Raw genomic sequence first — 22,438 nt, forward strand, 5'->3', positions numbered from 1 at the left:
TCCTTTTCACGATACATTACCTTCTTTAGATACATCAATACATTTTTACTATTCTGGAATCTTCTCTATAGTTTTGATATAAATTTCTAATCGATACCATGATTACTTGTGAACTTACTGTTCGCAATAAGGGAGTGTTCAATCCCCCCCCCCCCATGCAACGCGCCGTAATGTTTTTCTGTACCCACTAGTAAAACGTTTCGTGACCACCTAGTGACTTTTTATACCTAAAAGTTACCATTATGTGGTGTAAAGTACTAGAAAATCAAAAATAATATTAACAATACGCGTAATTAAATCCCCGCCCTGCATCGTAACGTTTTACAAAAGGACCCCCCCTCCCAAAATTCGTTACGTAATACTTGAACGCTCCGTAAGACAATTGTGTAATAAAATTAAAAATCGCAAATAACCTTAACAAAAATCAGTCGCACTACAAAGAATCCATTATTACAAATGGATTAGAAAAAGATCATTTGAGCCATGAAGATTATGAACGAGAGAGCAATGACGAGCTTGAATCACATCTCAACTTGGAGATAGACAGGATTATAGCTAGAGGTACATCATTTGGTTATTAACAGCTTTTTTATGTTGCAGGAGGCTCATCTGATGTTAGGGCCTTATCATACAAGCGGTTTGCGAGCGGCTTCGAGGCGGGGCGTACAGGACATTTGTACGAGACTACAAAATGGCGTCCACGCTGCTTTTCGCGGCTGTCTCGCTGCGCGTTTGCAACGCATTCGCTGCCCAAGCGCGGCGTTTTTGTGACGTATTCGCTGCGTACCCGTACACTTTAGTTCGTAACGAGACACGAATACGAGATTGTTTTTTTGTTTGTTATTTGTTTCGATTGTGGGATATTTAAACGATTTAATTCTATATTAATTCTCAATTGGCTTCTGTCAAATATAGTTGAATCTGAACTTTTTCCATATGAACCGACATCAACAAATATTTACTTGTAGTTGGAGTCACAGGCGGATCATAGTGAAATACTTTTATCCTAATGTTTGCCGTCCACTGCACTGTCCTATGCAAAAATCAGCGTTTTCTTAAAAACCTTTCCTAATGTTTTCCCAGTCTTCTGTTTTCTTGGGTAGTATACAAATATGGAACAAGTTTTTAATAATAGCTTGACATGTCTCACGAAAAAATTTTTGTATTGTTGAAAATCCATTTTTTAACTGAGTATTGTACGTCGTTAACTCGCTGCGAACACGCGACGAAAACGTTTCATATCCGCCAGGCGTGCGCGACGTTCTCGCTGCGCAGCCACGGCGTCTTCGCGACGTATTCGCTGCGTGCCCGCTCCGCCCCAAAGCCGCTCGCAAACCGCTAGCTTGATAAGGCCCTTAAGTGATACCGCCGCCCGTGGACACTCGCACTGCCAGAAGGCTCGCAAGCGCGCTAGTCGTCTTTTAAGAATTGGTTGACTTTATTTATTTAAGACTTATGGTCAAAGAGCGCAGAATTACATTTAAATATATTTATTTTTACCTATTTTCTAGAAGGTACACTACCTAAAAAGCTTGCGTTACACCTCGGACCTCGTCCCGGAGCAGAGATACACTTACCCGTTCTCAGTCCAAGCGAACAGTTGTCCAGCCAGAAAATCTGCTTCTCTTCTTACCTGGAGAGGATGGGATCTTTGCCTCGAGACAAGGATAGTGGTACGATTTTTTTTTGTAATAAACAAGCGTTGCGTGGAGTCTCCAGTTTTATTATATTTTCCTTAAAGTAAATATTTGTCCTTAATTTTCAATTTTCCTTCAAATTCTTCTATTTGTCTCTCATTTTTTCTACTATTTTTCAATATTTCCCCGCTATCTCTTTTATTTCATCTTCCCAATTTTCTTGGAGGGATATTCAATAAAACATTTGTTACATTCCAGTAAAAATAAGAACACCAAAACGCCAAAGGAAAGATAGCACATCAGAAAAAGACAAAGATGAGACGAAAAAGATCAAATTGGATGAAGATAGTAAGTTGATAAATATTGACGAAACGGCCATAGACGGTATAGAGCTGATGGCGCACTTTAAAAATATACATGACGATGAAGAAAAACCCAGTGAAGATGAAAAGGATTTGAAAGCCGAAGAAACGGCCGAGGAAGACGGAGAGCCGTTAGAGAGAGACAACATCATGTCGGAAAGGGAAAAGGACAGTTTCTCTGAGATGGAGGATGAGGAAAAATATAATAAGAGTGATACTGATAACGAGAGTGATGGAAGGGTTGATAAGGAGAAGTTTAACCATCTTAAGGTAGGTGATACTAATTTAATTATACATTTTGATTTTGTTCCCTTTGGAGTAGAGACTCTTGGGCCGTGGAGTTTAAACGCACAGTCGCTAATTAAAGATTTAAGTTGGTGCCTGGCAGATAGTACCGGTGATTTTGATTATTAATAAAGATATTTAAGACATTATGGTAGAATGTTGTGACAGCGAACGAAATACTAATTATTGCCGCAATTGAAATTTCAGGTAAAATTTCGAATTCGGCCAAAAAAGCGTGGCGGCAGTATCTACACATTGGTTCAAGGTTCAGATGAAATCAAAAGCGAAGAGTTAAAGGCGGAAGAGCCGAAGGTATTGTGGTGATCTAAAATTATTTGAGTTTTTCTTATTCCTTTAGTAACAAATTTTCTGGCGAATATTTTAGTAGTACATATATCTATTGCATAGTTTATTTAATTTTCTTCAGATGTTTATTAAGTTTATATTACTGTTCGATCAAAATATTTGAACTCGGCCGATCGTCAGAATTTTTGATAGTTAGTGGATAGTTTCACTCGGATTATGTAAAGGTGCGTACAGACTATATAACATAACATGTTATACAACATTGCTATACAACATGTTTCAGATAATGTGGACACTGAATGTTATAATAACATGTCATTGATATGTATGCTAGGACGAACCCAGCATTTACGTTTTTTTGTTTTTCTTTTGTTATTTAAAATTGTTATATTGCATTGTTATTCTAATGTGTACAGTATTGTTTTATGTTATAATGTTGAATAACAAGGTTACATAATGTGGACGTGTTATAAAACACAAGTTATATAATATGTTACATAGTCTGTACGCACCCTTAGACGGATTTTTGTTTTTATTTATACATTTGTTAATAGTTACGTCCTCTATTTTTAATTTTGTAGTCTTTTGTTTGTTTGGTGACTTTTGTAAGGCAAAGTATCAATAGGTGACTTCCACCTTACACTGATAACTTACTGTTCCCAAACTAAAATAATTTCTCCATATCCTAACGACTGACAATTGTGTGCCTTTCTTCTTGGTAAGGATATATCGGAACGAGGTTTGTACTTATTATTTTCGTATAAAAGCCTCAAATTATGCTGTTTTTTTTAGTGTGAGGAGGAAATAAAGCCTGTTATAGACGTAGAAACAGCGATACGACAAATTCGCGCTGGTTGGAGTCAATACGACGCTGGAGATCTAACTATCGGAGACCTATATCTTATGGTGAGACATTCAAATTGAACTATCGAACAGAATTTAAAAAAAATATATATTATTAACAAAATCTTAAAGTAATCTTGTTGTAACAAATCTTATAAAGAATATTTTTGAAGTTATACTTCTTTAGGCGCGTTATGAAAAATTGATGAGAGTGAAATTTTACGATGCGCGCGCACCGTGACACATAATTAACAGAATGAAGTTGCCCACGGAAGATGCTACGGCATTGGACATAATTTAAAAACAACATTCTAATAATAATAGAATTTATGTTACACTTAATGTAAGAGAATAATAATAAATATTTATTTAATTTTTCAAATGTAAACTGAACTTTATTGACTTTAATGACTCCTTTTCCAGTCTTTGATTATTTGTAATTAATTTTTTAAAAAACAATTAATAACAACAAAAACTATTTTTAATAATGCCAAAGAAGTATAACTTCTTACGCGCGTACGTAAGTACACGCACCCTTTTTTTTCTATTAACATTTACTAATTCATCATATTTGATACTACAGCTTGGATCTCGTTCGAAATTGGAGCTCGACTATTGGTGGGCCGAAGCCACGCCCCCTTTGCCGCAGCCAATCAAAGCTCAGAAAACATCCGAAAGCGACAAGACAGACAAGGACAGAGCTATAGACAAGAGGGAGAAGGGTAACAAAACACCCGAAAAAGGCGACAGTTCTGTGGAAGACGAGAGAGACAAAAGTGATACAGATATATTGTTTTCGCCCAAGAACACATTCAGCCAGGATAGTAACGATGGAATGTCTGGTGATGAGAGGAAATGTAAGTTATTTTTCTAGCATTAGATTTGTATAGTATTCAAAATTATATTTACCTACGCTATTGCGTATTTTTGTGTGTTTATTCATCATCACACAATACATAATTATAAATTACTGAGTTAAATGTATTTAATATTTTTTATTAATTTTTTCCTTTTGTAAAGTCAAAATTACAAATTAAAATATTTAAAAAAAATTACAGTTGCTCCTTGCAAAGAGTAGTTTTATATTGAAAAGAATTGGCAAGAAACTCCATACTTACTCTTTTAAAACAGTTTTTACAATATTTAGTTTACATTGATTTGATAATTATATGTGAATTAAAATATATATACGTAGTATATACTGAAATAAAATAGGGGCATGGTGCTATAAAAACAATGCAGCCGGTAACAAAATTATTATGTAGATACATGGTGCTCACATATTTACAAATATTGCTACTATATATTTTAATTTTTTTTATAAAGAATAATCTTTATAAAAAAAGAAATAATTGACATACAGTCACAAAGTGTGTGAGGTCATTAAAAAAAAGCAAATATAAACAAACCTATAAGAAAAACAACCATTTGATCTTTTCAGTTTGATTGACCTATTAGACCAGTCATTATAGACATTCGAAATCGAAAATTTGATAATAATTCCAAAAGTTTTCAAACTTCGGTCAAGTGAATGGTACATTGGGACGACAATAAATCTCATTTTGCAACCTTGTCCGCAGTCCGGAACATTGTTAAAATTGCAATTAAATTAATTTTTGCTGTATGGTCGTGAAAAAAATTCCAAAAGTTCTGCAAACTTGGGGAAGTTTTCGATATAATATTTCATATCACGTATAAAATTTGCAACCAACCTAAGTGTACGGAACATTTTTTGTTATTTATTTTATTTTCGATATATCTGTCAAATTTGCAGAACTTTTGGAACGTTTTCCTTCAGTTTAATAAAGAAAAACATTAATTTTTAATAACAAAAAATATTCCGTACACTTAAATTGGTTGCAAATTTGACACGTGATGTAAAATAATATATTTAACACCACTCCAACTTTGCAGAACTTTTGGAATTTTGGTCTCAAGAACTGAGCAAATTATCATTTATTGCATTTTTAACAATGTTCCGGACCGCAGAGCAGGTTGCAAAATTTTATAGTTTGTTTTAATACCACTCCCGACCTTACATCAAAATTTGAAAACTTTTGGAATTATAATGAATTAATTGTCTTGACTGACTGGACTATATGGATCAGCAAATATTTGAACCTTTTAGTATATACGAATATTATGTATTCCATCTCAAAGTTATATCCAAAACTTTAGTACAATTGTTTTTTTGTTATAAATAATATAATTATGTAGGATTACAAAATAAATAAATTTCAAATTAGTTACGATTGACTTGTATATACGTAAAATTCCTGAAGATTTATCAAACAAATTCTTCTGTAACAAATTGACGTTCATTAATGTCGTTTCTCTTTCTTAACGTTGAAGGTGAAGCTCTATCATCTCCAGACCACAAGTCTTCGGGTACTCTGAAGCTGGTCAGCAAACTCATCAACAGAGCTGATCAACCAGCCAGCCAGGCTTCGCACGGGTTTTCTTTACTCAGTGATAGGTGAGCAATATGTTATATAGTAATAATAATAATATAGCCTTTAAATTCCGAAACTCTGTCGTTTTATATATCTGAACTTTAATATATTTTCACTCCAGTATATATCGGAGTTTGGTGTGCCTCTTGGCAAAGACCTCCTCTAACTTTTAAAGTCCTAGTATTGAGCGATGCTATATATATATATTATGTTTTTTTTGTTAGAGGGTGGTGGTCTGATCTTCCCGCGGCGACCAACCGTGGTGGGAAGATGTTATTGTATATTATATATCGACGTTTAGAATAAAGTACTATAGTATTTAATATATGTTTTAGATTAAAGCGTCTCCTGGCGTTAGCTGGCAACACTCATATCACAACCGCTGCAAACGCTCCAATGTCGAAATGCAATTGTGGACACGTGTGTCCAAAAAAACAGCCGCAGGTAGGTTCAGATGTTTGAGGATTTCAAAGCCATATATGCCTTGTTCTTATCACTATTTACTCGTTAGTACTTAGACAAAAAGGAGAGAATTTTGCATTTCCTCTCATTTTTTTAAACACTGCCTGCGTGCCTACCCATTTCTCTTCGTAATTTTGGGTTTTTGACGTGACAATGTCTAATAAATTTATGAACGCCGGCTACAAGCACAAAAAAATCATTACTCATCGTCCCGTTACGTACACTGTCCCGTTACGTACACTGTCCCGTTACGCTCATTGTCCTGTTACGCTTGCTTCGCATCTATCTCTCTTCCGCTCGAAGACCTAAGTATGCAATCATTTCATCATGTGACCCATTATAGTGTGTGGGAACAAACGGACAACGAAACCCCTAAAATGGGTGCCCTTTCGGGGCGCCGGGGCTGATTTGCCCCCCTATCCTATAAAAGAAAGTTAGAATTGAACTAATGCTTTCTCAATTTGCCGTTTCTAGAAATCGCAGCCGCACCCAACTCAAGAACCGCCGAATTTAATACCGAAAAACGATTACAACTCAGTGTTCCGTCATCCGACACCCATAGCGCCACGCCCTTGTGCTACTGAGGCAAGTATAACCTTCGTGTAGCTTTAGAAGGATTGCTCGTACCATTCCTGACGTTCTTGGGGTTTAAAATAGCATAGATTTTTGTTAAGCGCCCTATTTTGAAGTCAAACTTCTTTAGGCACCTTTATTGAAATTAAAAAAATGAAATTCATAATTTGTATTAATTCTCGACACCTTTAATATTTTAATGACAGTTAAATTCCTAACATATCTTCCTTTTTCCCTCCCTCTAAGTCTCGGAAATCTAAATAAACACGAGTTAAAATTAGTTTGCCAAAGAAGTTTCCCTTCTGACATGTGTACTTTGTACGCACGCACTTTTTTTTATAAATTATCTTTATAATATTCAGAAGAGCAGTGCCATGAGCCTAGATGGGCTACCGCGCCGTCGTCGCGGAAGGCCCAGAGTGTCAGAACGTGACAGCCCTAGGGTCGTCGTTCAGAGACTGTTACCTCTTCTGCCCAAGTTGCCTCCTACCAGCAGTGAGTACATTTTTAATTTGCTCTTACGGCATTTTTGTCCATCATCAATTATTTTCATATGAGTTTGACCTGTTTATGATAACATTGCACAGAGTTTTGACATTTTTCATGGTTATTTAGCCTCAGCGAAGAGTAGAATTAAGACACAGTACCGATTATTTCATTTCTTGGATCAAACAGTTTAATTCTTTTTATAGTTTTTTTAAATTTTATGGTAGTTTGTATTACACTGTTTATTGTATCTACTGGCCGTGTCCACATGTTAGCACTGCTCGGCACCGCTTTTTATATTTTTGTATGTATGTCCGATATTGTGTTAGTCCTAATTTTATGGTCCAAATAAATAAATAAAATATATTGTAAGAATTGGATTGTATTTCACTATCTATTTTGGCTATCAATCAAACGTGTATGTATGATAATCCATAAATTGTCGAACACTTAGTGTTATCGAGATGATTTTAACTTAACAGTATTACAGTAGTTTTTGAGACATAATACCCATATTCAGCCAGTGGAGATCTTTATATATATAATTCTTCTGTGAGTGTGTATGTCACTGAACTTCTCTCAAACGACTGGACCGATTTTGATGAAATTTTTTGTGTGTGTTCAAGGGGATCTGGGAATGGTTTAGATTCAAATCAGCCCGCCAGATGGCGCTGCAGTCGGTACTTTCATACTTAGCTTTACTAATTGCTTGAAATATCATGCAGGACAACGTCTGTCGGGTCCACTAGTATATAGATAAAAATGTTAAACGATATTTGAAGTTCGTTTGGTTTTTTAAATTACACTCCTGAGCACCAGACCATTTCATAAAATGATTTATTCTATCGTGCCACTTATAACTAAGGGTTTTATATATCTAAACATATATAACATGATGAAATGTGCAATTATGTTCCAGATTTGATCCCAGTAAAACTAGTCCCGCATTCGTCTGCGCCCACACCACCTAGGATTCTGCCCAGACCGCCTCCTCCGCCGCCTACTTCAACCGCTGAGTGAGTAATTACTATAAAAAATGTGTGTGTACTTATGTACACGCGTTAGAAGTTATACTTCTTTAGCGTAATAATTTTCTTCGAGCACTTTAGAGGGACATTTCCCTCTTTGAATGGCATTTTTCTTATCCATTTTAATGGTCACCTCTAATCGAAACGATATAATATGCACTAATTGTTGATTTAAATAAAGACAAACTCATTATTTTGGCTTAAATAAACACGACTCTGAAAAACTCTACGCCATGACAGACAATGCAACTTGTCGATAAAACAGAGCAAGCGCCAACTAGCGGCTGAGACTGTTTTACCGACGTTTCAACAGATATTAAGGGTTTCGGTTTTTTGTGACGGTGTGCGCGCGCATCGTATAAATTTGCTCTTATTATTTTTCCCTAACGCACCAAAATAAGTATAACTTCAAAAATAAGAAATTTAACTTCAAACGAAAAACCTAACTTATTGCCTTATTCCCTTTTCACTTATAAAATACTTATTTCAGTTTGTCAGCCTACTACGTTCTGAGTGAGTCGAACGGTCGATTCTTCTTCCACGACGGAGATCGTCGGATTCCCATAAACCCACCAGAAGAAGATGAAGACCATGGTATTGGATTTATAAATACCTTTGCCATATTTAATATTTCCTTTGATTGAATTTTAAATGATTATATATTTGATTTAACTTATTATTTTTAATAAATCATAGTTAAATGATAGAAGTGATGGGGAGCACCCTAAGGTGCGGGAGATATAAACGAAAAAATTCTATATCCATTTTTGAGTTCTCTTTTAAATAGTCTAAACTCTGTAGAAATCTATATATTTATGTTCAGATAAAATGAATGGAGAAGATACCAATGATGTTAAAGAAAAAGCGAGCAGCCAGAATGGGGCGACAGACAAGTCGAAAGAATCAAACTCTGTGCCATCCTCGATGAAGTCAGAACAGACCGACATGACGAGTGAGTTTTGCATAATAGTTTGATAACTGAACTGTAACTGAATTGGAACTAAATTAATTTTATCAATCTAGTAACAGTGAATGCATTTTGGCGTGACAACGTCTTATAAATTGATGGAGCCGGCTGCACGCACGAAAAAACATGACTTATGCGGCGTTACCTCGCTCTGAGGCGTTCCATTTAAGGCTTGAAGTACAAGCGAGAGCGCGAAGCGACAGAGAGGCACAATCGGACTCCGCGCTCTTCAGCGTTCGACATCTGTCTCTCTCCTACTTGAGTGAGCGATTCGTGACGTTGTCACGTTCAACTATCGTCAGTAAACCGACTTTACAGACAATCGATTTTTTAAAATATTTTTGTAAATTGCCGTGATGTAGATGATATTTTATTTAAAAAAAAACAAGTGCACGAAATTGTTTCCCAAAAATCAATTCAAAATAATTACATTAAAATACTAGCGGCCAAATTTTGATAGGCAACTTGGTTCCTATATATTGTCCTAATTATAAAATATACTTAAAAATGGTTTTAGCAAATTACCGATGAACGCCCTAATCCTGTAGCCGGATCTCATACTATGACGTTTCCCTCATCGAATTGCATTTTTCTTGTCGATTTTAATGGTCACTTCCAACCGAAACAATATAATATATACTAATCATGATATTTTACAATAAAAACTATGTTTTTTTATCACATTGGAACGGGTTTTCTCTAATAGAAATCAAAATTTTGGTTTAAAAAAACACTACGTCATAACAGACAGAATGCAACTTGTCGATAAAACAGAGCAAGCGCCAACTAGCGGCCCAGACTGTTTTACCGACGTTTGAATAGATATTCAGGGTGTCAGTTTTCTTTTTTGATGGAGTGCGCGCGCATCGTAAAAGTTTACCCTCATCATATTTCCCTAACTCACCAAAAGAAGTATTACTTCAAATGAGGTTACACGGGGTGATGCACGCGTAATTCCAGTAAATTGCTAAATAATCGCTAGGCTGCAGATTCCTTGATAACACACATATAGTTATAATGTATATATATTAGTTTTAAGTTAGGTTATCTATCTATCTAGTAGATATCAGTTAAGAGACAATGTATTAAAGAAAAGGGTGCGTGTACTTATGCACGCGCGTAAGAAGTTATTCTTCTTTGGCTTTCTTTATTTTTTTAAATATTAAATAATTAATAGTAAATATTTAACTTTAATAATTTAATAATATTTAGTATATTATTCAATGTAATAACTAGATATGTTTCATAACCTTTTAACTAAGTAACAATAGGTCTTTGTGAAAAAGCATTGCTAAATTTCTTTAAAAAAAATATTAAAACTCCTTTACTTGTTTAAAAAGGTCATTATGGTCATTCAAAATTCTTGGCATTGCTGCTAACTTCAAGCATATTGTATTTCTTTTTACTTGTAGATTGTCTTATTCCCATCTCGCTCGCGCACGCTCGGCGCCCGGCTGGTTTAAAAAGAATTCGTTAGTGGGCAACTTCATTCTGTTAATTTTGTGTCACGGTGCGCGCGCATCGTAAAATTTCACCCTCATAAATTTTTCATAACGCGCCTAAAGAAGTGTAACTTAAAATAGCGACTAATGAAGGAATATAAATACTTTCTAAGGTTTTCTAACATCCGAGTCAATGTCACTGTCTCCGTCCCGACTGTTGCGTGATGCTGAGGGATGGCTCGAAGGCTCCGTCCAAGATTTCTCTCTCAGCTCGTTCCTCAACCAGCTGGAAGGACGTCATCCGGATACTGCGGTATTTATTTAAATATATTATCGATTAAATAATCGAATTAGTAAATACTTAAGGAATTCCTTATACTTTCTAGTGGTAAAAAATGTTACCAAGTGACTAGATAGACTATAGACAAATAAACAATGGACTTTTCTCAATTTTCTACTTGGAAGAAATTTCAGTTTTTAGGGGCCTTAGATATAAATTTCTGAATAGAATACTTAAATTATTTAGCAGCTAAATCATTTGTAAGAAATCTTAAAATATTGATGTTATGATAAAGGTGGAATCGCAGCTACATTCTCTAATGGCGGAGTCGAGCGTGGACTATGTGGCCAAATTTGCAGATCTTGCTGCCGAAGTCACAGAGCAAAGAGACCATAGAGAAGAACTACCTTAGTATTTTATAGATGTATCTGTGTAGATACCGCCTTTGTAACTTATGGTTTATTTGTTAAAATTATGGAAAACAGATTTTTTGAATTAAGTATTCGGGTATTACAAAAATTATCACTGACAGAAAAATATTTTACAAAGTGCAGTAAACCCCCTTATAACACGGTTATATTACGCGATTTCAGTCTCTCGTATAACACTTATTCCACAATATAACGCGGGGATTGTATACGTTATATTTATCTACTGTGACATTTATAATGATTTTTACATACATAATTTGTTGTTCATTTGTACATAACTCGTTATACATACGCGTTATGGGAGAATGCTCCTACAACGCGGAACCATACCTACGGAGGGATTACTGTACATTTTAATTTTTATAGACAAATAAAATTTGCATGGTCAAGATGGACAAGAATTATGTTGAAAAGGTAAAAAACTTTGTGTTTTACCTGAATTGTATATTAGTTTAAATGTTAGTGATTTTAGCACACTTCGATGGATCATTCAAATCAATCAAATCAAAATACGTTTATTCAATTTAGATGCGTCTTAGGGCATGCTTATGAATGTCAAAAACGTTTACAAAATTCGCATTAATAAGATAACCTTGTAGGTATTTTAGTTACTTAGGTTTAGTGTATGCATTGTATAAAAAATATCGATATAATATTCTACATTTCTATTAATGTTATTTATTCCAACTATTGAACTTATTGTTGACATTATACAGATTTATTTTGATTACCTACTAGTAGGGGAGCCCTTGATGCTAATTGTGCATTTACTCCGGTGTCGTGAAATCCTATTTAGACTTGGTACTATAGCTAAAAAAATATTAAATAAAGTTTTCTATAAAGTCTGTGATGTGAATAGTTTTCATATAAAATTTGTAAGTCATTTTAGTAGGCTATTTGAAAAAAATTTCAAAACCATTTCAGATTTTTAATATTGACTGTAAAACTACTACTATTGCCTTAAAAACTCAGAAGACATACTATACTAAATATATTTTGACATGTCAGAGATGTTAAACCTTTTTGGCTGGGCAGATTTTTCAATTTCAATATGAGTGTATCCATTTTATTAAGTGCAGTGCTCCACATGACAAGTGGTTTAACGGCGAGTGATAATTACGTCCCTTTTCATCACACACAGTAAAAAATGCACAAGTAAAGATAAAGTTTTATTTTTTAAAAAAGGTTTACTAAACCTGGAATTGGTAGGCAATGTTGCCAGCTAAGGTATAAAATAAAGAAATTTAATTTAATCCGATATAATGTTCGTGATATTGAAATGTTTGTTATTTTTGTATTAGGTCACTTGAGTAAGTAAATATTTAGATTTACCTTTTTTTAGGTAGAACATAAAAAAATACGTAGCATTTTTTTTTATTGCCCTCAAATAAATCATTTGTCCCTTTTTCGGTGGATAACTTTTTTTTGTAGTAACACTTATGAAATGTCAGAATTCTACGGAAAAATCTGAGGATATTTACAAGCATGCTATGACACCGTCGATTCAACAAACTACTGTTTTGTGTCACGTGAGTGACGTTGACTGTTACGCAATGATGATAACTCTCAAAAACCCTTTATTGTGACATTGAATAAAGAAAATATCCAAACTCATGAATATTCATTTCTATGTCCCAACATTAACTAGCTGATATAAATTTAAGCGTCGTTTCTGAAGATAGTAATTATGCATTATTAGATCATTTAATTCAAAGTTTAAGCTATACTTAGATAACGTAAGATTATTATGTATGTATAGCTATTTTACTTACTGGGTCTTTGTTATGTTGATCATGTTATGTCATTTTAAACTAACTCGTTTGGCGTCAGTGGGCATGCCTGTCAACAAACTGCTTTCCTCCGCGCAATCACCCTTGAGTGGCGCTGGGAACCCCGTTACGCCCATGGGGTTGCGGGGTACGCGTCCCGCTCAACGGCGGGACGGTCGTTAGGGTGGGCCTGGCACGGCCCTGAACTTCGTTTGCGCTGCGGAGCGTCTTCGCTCACGCAGCGCCTCTCGTGTCATGTCCGTGGGGCTGGTGGCGCCCCCCCGTGGCGGTAACGGGCGCGCGCGGGCGCGGTCGTACCACACCGGGTGAGACCCTCGGTTACCCGAGGGAAGCCCAGCGAGGCAGACCAGCGGACGAATCCTCTGCGCGCTCCGAGACGCCGACGGGAGGGGTCCAGCCCATTAGGAGCATGCCTGTCGAAAAGTTATTGCCGCAAGCCTGCAATGCAGAAAATGATCACCTCTTGAGTAATTTGGTTCTGTCATCTGTCATCATACTTCGCTAGAAGTAATAGTGTTCTGTGCTGTCATCTGTTTATAAGTCATCAGTTTACCGCAATATCTTGCTGCAATATTTAATTTTTTTTAATAATTTAATTCGTCTTAATACTTAAAATAATGTTTAAAGACTACATTGTATTGTTAATATAACTTTTATAAGTATTATGATTTAAGGGACTCAATCAGATCCTTGAACCTTCAATTTTATCAATATATTTAATCTGAAAACACCGGCTGGTCTTAAGATACCATGTTTTGGGAAATATTTACGTAAGTGTAGTAAGGACTTATCTGTATTTTTTACTATTAATTGATCTTCATTAATATATTAAAACACATAGAATTCAGGCATTAAAACGCTTGATTGCGACTTTAAAATTAAGTGTTAATCACAGAAAATACTGATATTGCTCTTATTCTAATGTAAATATTTCAGCTTGGTTATCGTGTTACCAGCATTATTCTTAGGAGTTCTCTTGTTTGGAGTATTTGTTATTGTACCATGCGCATTTATATTTGCATCATGGTACATGAAGATCAAGGAAAGGAAACTTCAGAGGAGACAGAGAGATGGTGCTAATGTGGCATTCTTTCATCCGTATTGCAATGCGGGTGGAGGTGGTGAAAGAGTTTTATGGGTGGCTATTAAAGCTATATTGACTAGGTATGTTTTTTTTATCTTTTATGATTACTATGAAGTTTTTAGTTTTACCATATTTGATGGTATACATACTTTTGTTTTATGATAACTTATTAAATTTAGGTATCCAGACACCCATATTTACATATATACACTAGAAACAGCAGAACCTAAAACAATACTAGATAAAGTGCAAAACCAGTTCAATGTAAAGGTTGATTTAAATAGTATAAACTTCATAAGACTGACCTTAAAAAAGGCGATTGAAGCAAAGTCATACCCCTACTTCACTCTGCTCATGCAAAGTTTGGGATCCATGGTGTTGGGAATGGAGGCATTTCTTAAATTTAATCCAGGTACTGTAGTTTATGAAAGTTTATGTAATTTACTTTATGAAAGTTGTAGCTAGTTTTGTGTTACTTCATCAATATCAAATTAAAATAGTCTTGTGATAAATTTTCGTATTCTATTCATGTACCTTTAATATTTATCAACTCAATTCATCTTATAGGTGACATATATCACAAAAAAAATCTATAACTACTTTGGCAGTCCTCTCTCTGTCTTGACCTGTCACTGCCTTAAGAATGCTAAAGAGACCAAAGCAGGTGTAAAACCTGAACTGATGTGTGGTCTAGTGTTATTGCAACAAAAGACCTTGTCTATTGACAAATTCCAGCAACTTCTGAACTACTTGCTCTTTTGTGGTCAATTTTCATTTCTCATCTATGATGTAAATGTTTTAGCAAACACATAGAAAAATTGTCAACAAGAACATCTTAACAGTGATAAATGTACCATTATTTAATGACATCAATTCCACATACTCACTATTTACAACAAGACTTTGTCCATAACCTATTATACCTTCATAAATTCTTTTACTAATTCTACTACATATTATTTATTTTCCAGATATCTATATAGACACAACAGGCTTTGCATTCACCTACCCTATTTTCCGATATCTTGCGCAATGTCCAGTAGGATGTTACACACACTACCCAACAATAACATCAGCCATGATGCGCAGGGTCAAACATAGAATTACATCCTATAATAACTCTAGTGTTATTGCTCGGAATCCTATTCTTACATGGTGTAAATTAATGTACTACAGGATATTTGGATGGGTAAGCTGTTTAGTATTATATTATAAAATGTATTCTTGTATTTAATATGATTGCTTTGAATATTTACATTTTTTTTCTTTAATTTTTTTTATTGTTTAAGTGCTTTGACAAACTATGAAATATATTGTCAATATTACTTTGGCAGTAAGGGTAATAATTAGATTTATATACTGATATTATGAATAGGAAAAAGTTGTATTTTTCTGTCAATAAACTCCATATAGTTGATACCAATTTGAACAATTCTTTCACAATTAGAATGCTACACTGTCCTTGTGTAACATTATAGAAATATAAAAAAATATGTACCAGCTATGTGTAGCTAGAATGGGCCGCTAGTATTATATATGTATATTATTAGTTTTATGTAATAAAATAATGTTGATTGTCTAGTTATATAGTGTTGTTGGAAGATGTGCTGATATTGTCATGGTAAACGGCACATGGACTGAGGAGCACATCAACGAACTCTGGGACATACCATTGAGCACTCACAGAGTCTACCCACCTTGTGAAGTAAGTTTTGTCTAAAAATTTAAAGAACCAGTTCGTCAATATACACTAATATTAATAAGATAAAATATTCTTGGAAATCTTATATTCTGTCACAGTGTACACATCAATTTTTTTCACCGAAAATATTTTGTTTGACCGCTTTAACACACAAAAGCAGGGAGCACAAACATTTGAATTACGTAAAACAGTAGAAGACATAAAAAACTTTAGAGGTGTCAAGGGACACCCGAATGGAACGAAATTCCTTTCGATTAATTTATATGTTAATTGGTATCATAACAGTATGATAGATTTTCTCGACACCAATCTTACGACGAAAAAAAAAAACAGGAGGAGGTGTTCTCAGGCGGTCACCCATCCAAGTACTGACCTCGCCCGACGTTGCTTAACTTCGGTGATCGGACGAGAACCGGTGTATTACAATAGCAAATAGCAAAAAAGTGTCGTGACAACTTTTCGTAAGAATTTATTCCGTCTAGCCCCCTTTCACAACGCGCGATAAGGAACTTCGTTCCAATTACATAATACAAAATAATGTTCTACGCCTCTATGTTGAAGGAGGTTTGAGTCCCTAGCGCGGGAAGCACTTTGTTATTAATAATATATTTTAATATAGAAATTTTTTTAACATGTGTCAATTAAGCAATAAAATTACAATATTGTTAATTATTTATCAATTTTTTAAACGATGAGCGGGCAAAAGAGATGGAAATGGATAACATCTCGATACGATTATATTCTGGTTTCCGAGAAAATTTTCGACAAACATGCATACACTAACGAAATCTAGCACGTGCTTCACAGCCTAAATAGATCATCATGCTCAAATATTATCTTATTCTAATGATAAATGATAAATGATTTATTTCTGTAAGTAGGTTTTTACAAACACTTTTACACGTCAAACATTTTTTTTTTTAAACTAGATAAGATCGACGTTTCCGATCTGACTACTCTGAGAAGAAACGCCGAAACAAACTCAGAGGTCACAGTCTCTTTTAAAGTCCAGACATAACTAACAAGATTATGTGAAGACCATGTAGATTGCAGTCTGAAATGGTCTTTTCTAACAGTATAACATACAGAAAATACCTGTTCTATTAATTGATTTAAATAATTTTAGGTGGCAGAATTGAAAAAACTTCGATCTCTAGTAAAGGATTCGGATCCAATTAGAATTCTTTCTGTGGCGCAGTTTCGTCCAGAGAAAGATCATCCGTTGATGCTCCAAGCAATGTATGAGCTGCGGAACCTTCTGGTCAATAATGAGATGCTGTGGAATAAGGTATTCCTAACTTGCTGAAATACATAATCTGATTTCAATTGGCTTTTACCTCATGCTAATGGTTACTGATCCATCACTTCAGAACAGAAAAAGATTACTATTTTCTCATTATAGTATTGTTATGTTAATCTCTCGGAATCGCACTCGTATCTGAATTAACTGGTCGCGAAGAAGATATAGGTATGTTATTTCAAGCTGGCGGCTTCAACACATACACTTTGTGCTTGTGTAGTGTCTGTGAATAAGCGCGAGACGTCATGTCAAACTGAAATACAATCACAAATACATCACGAAAAGACTGTCCGTCTCTCTCGCGCTAGGTCAAGCTTGATGAGTATAAAAGAGACAGTTATTGTTTTTCTTTTGCTACTGTTTATGTTGATCTTTACTGTTTTATATTATTATTATATTATACATGTTGATCTTTTTTCAAACATTACCAGGGCAATCTCGTGAAATGGTGCACAATGTTTTTAATTATTTTAAGCATCTTAATAAAAACAGTTTAATGAAAAAAATGTTATATTTAATTTGACATCAGATGCGATTGGGGTTTCTAAGAGGAGTATTGAAAGAATAGTTAGTGAAGTAAAAGTGAAGTGTGTTGATCTAGATGGAGCTTATGTCGAAAAATGAAAAATTATTTACACAAACTACTCTTATACGTTCTTGGTCTGGCTTAGAACTTTTGGACCCACCCTCGTATGCACATAATATTTATATGTATTTGACACATTTTTATTTATTTACAACCCACCCAACCTTACTAAAACCAGAGTAGACTAAAATATACAGCTTGGCAAAAAAGTAATATTTTTAAACATACTGTATGTGAAATTGCATTAGTGTGAGTACTGTGAACCCGCCAGCTTTCGATAACCGACCTATATATTCGAGACTTTTCTAGGCAGGATTGTTACTGAGTAGCCAGTTTTCTATCCTTATCCCACAATTCTAGAACGTACGCTATCTCTTTCGCGCATCGCTCCGTCGTTGTCGTACGGCGATGTACGATGTAGAATTTTCGGCTTCGAGAAGGTTCCGATCTTCCCTCTCTTGTGTATCATCCGTCGACTACACTTGCCGTGAAACAGCCTGAAAATATGTTTCATCAATTCAAATTTTCTAGTATGTTATACAGCCTCTCTCGAAACATATTTCTCCTTGCTGAAAACGTGTCTAACTTGTGGAAATATTTCAGTCAACCCGCCTTCATAACAGTATTACTGTGTGGAGAACTGGATTTAAAAAAAATATTTTAAATACAGGTATAAGTTTTTCGCATACCTATAACTGTTTAATTAATTTTAGATAAAACTAGTATTAGTCGGATCATGTCGCAATGGCGAGGACAAGGAGAGAGTGCAGAACCTTCGGGATTTAGCAAAACACCTGTCTATAGAGGATAACGTTCAGTTCGTTGTGAATGCATCGTACGCGCAGCTTCTTCAGCTGTACCAGACCTCATCTATGGCTATACACGCTATGTGGAATGAACATTTTGGAATTAGTAAGTTTGCATCACCATTACTAATTATAAATAGCTATTTAATAGTAGCATTAACACGGTTCTTCATCATTTAGTAAATATTCACCTTATATATTCGTTTTTAAGCTATTGCATAGATTTTATCACGGGCTTTAAGCGCGGCGACCGAATCAAGAAATTCTGTAACGAAAATAAAAACCTAACACACGATGACGTTATGTAGGTGCGGCCGTGTTAGAGCGGGACAGAACGCATACTGCGTCTCACATCGGTCTGGAGTTAGACCTACTTACTATATAGGCGTGTTAGTCTGAGTCTGGTAGAGTGGTAGATTGAATTAATGTCAAAGAAAAAAATACTGCATTAATAAAAATAAAAAAATAATTATAATTGCATAAGTTGATAAAAAAATGCTATGCCAATAGCTTTACCGCCGCAATCCCCGAGTGCCACACGTTTTTTTATGGTTTTTGATTACATTTTGTTTTGATAATTTCATGCCATTTAATTTCTTGTTTTAATTTTACTTTCTGTTCTAAGGTGTCGTTGAATGTATGGCTGCCGGTCTAATCACAGTAGCACATCGATCTGGAGGACCTCTAGCCGACATCATTGAGCCTTCACATTCCTCTCGAACTGGATTCTTAGCTGCTGAACCTGATGAATATGCACGGGCAATATTGGAAATAATAGCTCTGCCAACACACGAAAGAACCAACATAATTGAAGCGGCAAGGTATGACACTCTTGGCTGTACATACAAATAAATTCTTAATTTGGAATTTGGCACTATAACTGGAAATTATAAACTTACTAGCTGATCCGGCAAACGTCGATTGGCCATGTATATCATTTATAATAAAAATTAGGGGTTGATCGTAGAGGGGTGAAAATTAGAGATTGTATGTAATTTTTAATGCTGTATCATAAAAAATTATCTAAAAATAAAAATTAGGGGTGGACTACCCTTAACATTTAGGGGGATGAAAAATAGATGTTGTCCGATTCTCAGACATACCCAATATGCACACAAAATTTCATGAGAATCGGTAAAGCCGTTTCGGAGGAGTTTAACTACAAACATCGCGACACGAGAATTTTATATATTAGAAGAAATTGTTCAATATGATTGATTATACCTTAGTTTAATATAATTAGAACAATGCTACAAAAGGGTATAAAACTTTTTTTTACATTTTATATTTCAGGGCATCTGTAGACCGCTTTTCTGAAATGGAGTTTGAAAAGACATTCCTTAGAGTAACAGAACCTTTGATGAGGCTAGATTAAGCATCTAATTTTATTAAATAGTTACTAGCTTGCTTATAAGTAAAGGTAATGAAAATTATAGTAGTTAGTTTTCAAGCATTTTATTTATTAAAACATAAAAATAAAATAAGCATTTTATTTTAGGCTTAAACATATTTTCATTATAAATACATAACAAAGAAAATATTTGTGAACAAATAACTTGATAGCAATAGGTATATACACCATAAAAAAATTTTGAAGAATAGATTTCTCAAATTTCAAGAATATAACTTAGTCTAATTAATGTGGAATGTGAGAATATATTAAAGAGAGAGACCCACTCTATCTCTGGGTATTAATCTGAGCTCAGAACCATGTTTTAGGAAAATATTACCTGAAAAAGAAATTAGATTCTTAGATTTTGGCTGTTTATTGACACTAAACGAAATTCCTGAACTCAGGCTTTATTTATCGGTCACCATAATCAATAAAGTATTATTATTAAGAGAAGATCCTTAAAAATATCTTTTTATTCTTACCAGCACTCTGTTGAGGATTTATTCCAATTCCATCATCTGTTATTATTGCACTGGTTGCAGGCTCAACCCTGAATTCTTCTGCTGCAAATTTTAGCACAGCCGTGAATGGTGTTGCCTCTGGTACACTAAGTCTGAAAATTTTGTTAATATTATAATATACATTCATTTTAAATTTTATATTCCCATTCCATATTACTTGTATGATGTTCTAATTTACAGTATTTCTTTTTAGTATAAAATATGGAAATTTTTTGCATAAATGAAACAATGATTTGCCTTTAAGTATATATTTATAACAAACAATATTTTAAGGTAAGAGTAAAATGTTTTCCCAAAAGCTTACATCCTCGTTAAGTTCAAAGACAAAACCCATGAACTCACTCTTTAAATTATCATGATTACAAATTTTTCTTGTAATTCTGATCAATTCTGAATATGTTAAATCTATATAAAAAAACTCAGCAGACATATTTTCTCTGAGTAACTTGCCACAGTCAAATAAAGCTTTAGATATTTTTCTAAATAAATCTACATGATTCAAACACAGTTTTAAAAGATGGACATCTTCAGTCTCAAGAAGCATTTTCCAAAATAACTTTTTAGAGGAGTTCTTAATAGTCATAACACTTAAAAATGCATTTACAATACTATTTACTGTATTAGACAACTCAATACTGCTATTCAGCATACTAATAATTAGCATTTCTAATACATCTTTAGTACAATTGTTAATCATGTCAATTACAACAGCTTGACTATCTTCCATCTCATATAATTCTGATAAAATAAACTTACTTTTTAAAGCCAATAATTTATCTTTAGGAATTTGTACAGACATATTACACAAAAGCATCTGTATTGAGGATGCTTCTAACATTAAATCTGATAAATATGATTCAAGTTTTTCTGCTGAAAATAGCTCTAAGAATATTTTGATAGCAGAATCTAATATATCTATTTTTACTGAAGAGGCAATGATTTTTCTTAATATAAATTTTGGTGGATCGCCTAAACAATTTTTAAGAACAAAATCTTGTTTATCATTAGAGTTGCCCAAGACAGCAAAGAAATCATGAATGAGTGACAATTGTTGTAATCTATCTAGACATTTTTCTATATGAATGGTTATTAAAAAAGCATTTTTTATTTCTGTACAGCATGTCTCATTATTGGGCCAGTTCCCTAACTGGCACAGATTTAAGTAATCTTGGAAAACATTCAAAAACTGTTGACACACAGCCGTTTCCATTGGAATACTTATGTGACTTCAGTATGACCCAAGACTACTACTACATCTGCTTTACTAAAATCTGTAAGACTGGCTATTTTGTTAAAAAAATAATGTTAACATTGTATGTTAGGTATATACAACCATTTATGTTTGCAGTACAATAGACTTACACTTTAAAAGGCAGCTTCGGATCTGAAGTAAGCGTAATCTTGAATGTAACTTTAGACCTGCAAATGAAAAGGATTTGTTAAGTTTGTAAAACAATTTTAAGGAGAAATTGACACTGACAAAATCTATTACATTTTGAAATTTACACAAAATGAAGAACTGGTACTTTAATGTTTTGTTACTGTTATTTTTAATACAACAGATTTAACAAATAGTAGTAGGTTAGGAAAGAGAATCACAAAAAGTTGGGACGTTTCACTTTCAAGTTTGTGTACCATTTGTGATTTGGCAATGGATATATTTTTTTAAATATTGACGTTGACGTGTCACAGTAACAGAAT

At 34.2% G+C, this 22,438-nt stretch overlaps 4 protein-coding genes across 7 annotated transcripts in view; 2 read left to right on the plus strand and 2 right to left on the minus strand.

Annotated features, from left to right (window-relative positions):
* Nucleotides 1-12,906, plus strand: part of LOC125056394 (protein cramped) — a 33,412-nt gene extending 20,506 nt beyond the window's left edge. For 3 of the 4 annotated variants that reach the window (XM_047659452.1, XM_047659451.1, XM_047659454.1), the window contains 15 exons: nt 429-561; nt 1,512-1,673; nt 1,896-2,269; nt 2,492-2,596; nt 3,383-3,496; nt 4,017-4,290; nt 5,786-5,909; nt 6,222-6,330; nt 6,823-6,933; nt 7,284-7,416; nt 8,327-8,423; nt 8,926-9,029; nt 9,259-9,387; nt 11,018-11,157; nt 11,420-12,905. In XM_047659452.1, coding sequence (XP_047515408.1) covers nt 429-561; nt 1,512-1,673; nt 1,896-2,269; nt 2,492-2,596; nt 3,383-3,496; nt 4,017-4,290; nt 5,786-5,909; nt 6,222-6,330; nt 6,823-6,933; nt 7,284-7,416; nt 8,327-8,423; nt 8,926-9,029; nt 9,259-9,387; nt 11,018-11,157; nt 11,420-11,536 — 2,226 coding nt within the window. In that variant the 3' untranslated portion in view covers nt 11,537-12,905. Of the gene's footprint in view, nt 1-428; nt 562-1,511; nt 1,674-1,895; nt 2,270-2,491; nt 2,597-3,382; nt 3,497-4,016; nt 4,291-5,785; nt 5,910-6,221; nt 6,331-6,822; nt 6,934-7,283; nt 7,417-8,326; nt 8,424-8,925; nt 9,030-9,258; nt 9,388-11,017; nt 11,158-11,419 lie in introns of all 4 variants that reach the window. The other variant, XM_047659453.1, reaches the window with a different exon arrangement.
* Nucleotides 12,907-13,873: 967 nt separating this feature from the next.
* On the plus strand, nt 13,874-20,304 carry LOC125056599 (GDP-Man:Man(3)GlcNAc(2)-PP-Dol alpha-1,2-mannosyltransferase). Its single transcript, XM_047659781.1, has 9 exons — nt 13,874-14,115; nt 14,282-14,509; nt 14,609-14,841; nt 15,401-15,618; nt 16,012-16,134; nt 17,258-17,419; nt 18,731-18,929; nt 19,449-19,644; nt 20,117-20,304. The coding sequence occupies exons 1-9, from the start codon at nt 14,096-14,098 to the stop codon at nt 20,196-20,198; spliced, it is 1,461 nt and encodes a 486-aa protein (XP_047515737.1). The 5' UTR covers nt 13,874-14,095; the 3' UTR covers nt 20,199-20,304.
* LOC125056601 (ubiquitin-fold modifier 1) lies at nt 20,300-22,398 on the minus strand. The gene is made up of 4 exons (XM_047659784.1): nt 22,230-22,398; nt 22,100-22,156; nt 20,699-20,829; nt 20,300-20,553 (listed from the first exon to the last, which is right to left on the minus strand). Coding segments are annotated over exons 1-4 (261 nt in total). The 5' UTR covers nt 22,232-22,398; the 3' UTR covers nt 20,300-20,482.
* On the minus strand, nt 20,861-22,006 carry LOC125056600. The gene has a single exon (XM_047659782.1). It carries the CDS (start codon nt 21,945-21,947, stop codon nt 21,006-21,008), a length of 942 nt encoding a protein of 313 aa, XP_047515738.1. The 5' UTR covers nt 21,948-22,006; the 3' UTR covers nt 20,861-21,005.
* Nucleotides 22,399-22,438: the final 40 nt, after the last annotated feature.

This window comes from Pieris napi, chromosome 15 (genome assembly GCF_905475465.1).
Source record: "Pieris napi chromosome 15, ilPieNapi1.2, whole genome shotgun sequence".
NCBI classification, from domain to species: domain Eukaryota; kingdom Metazoa; phylum Arthropoda; class Insecta; order Lepidoptera; family Pieridae; genus Pieris; species Pieris napi.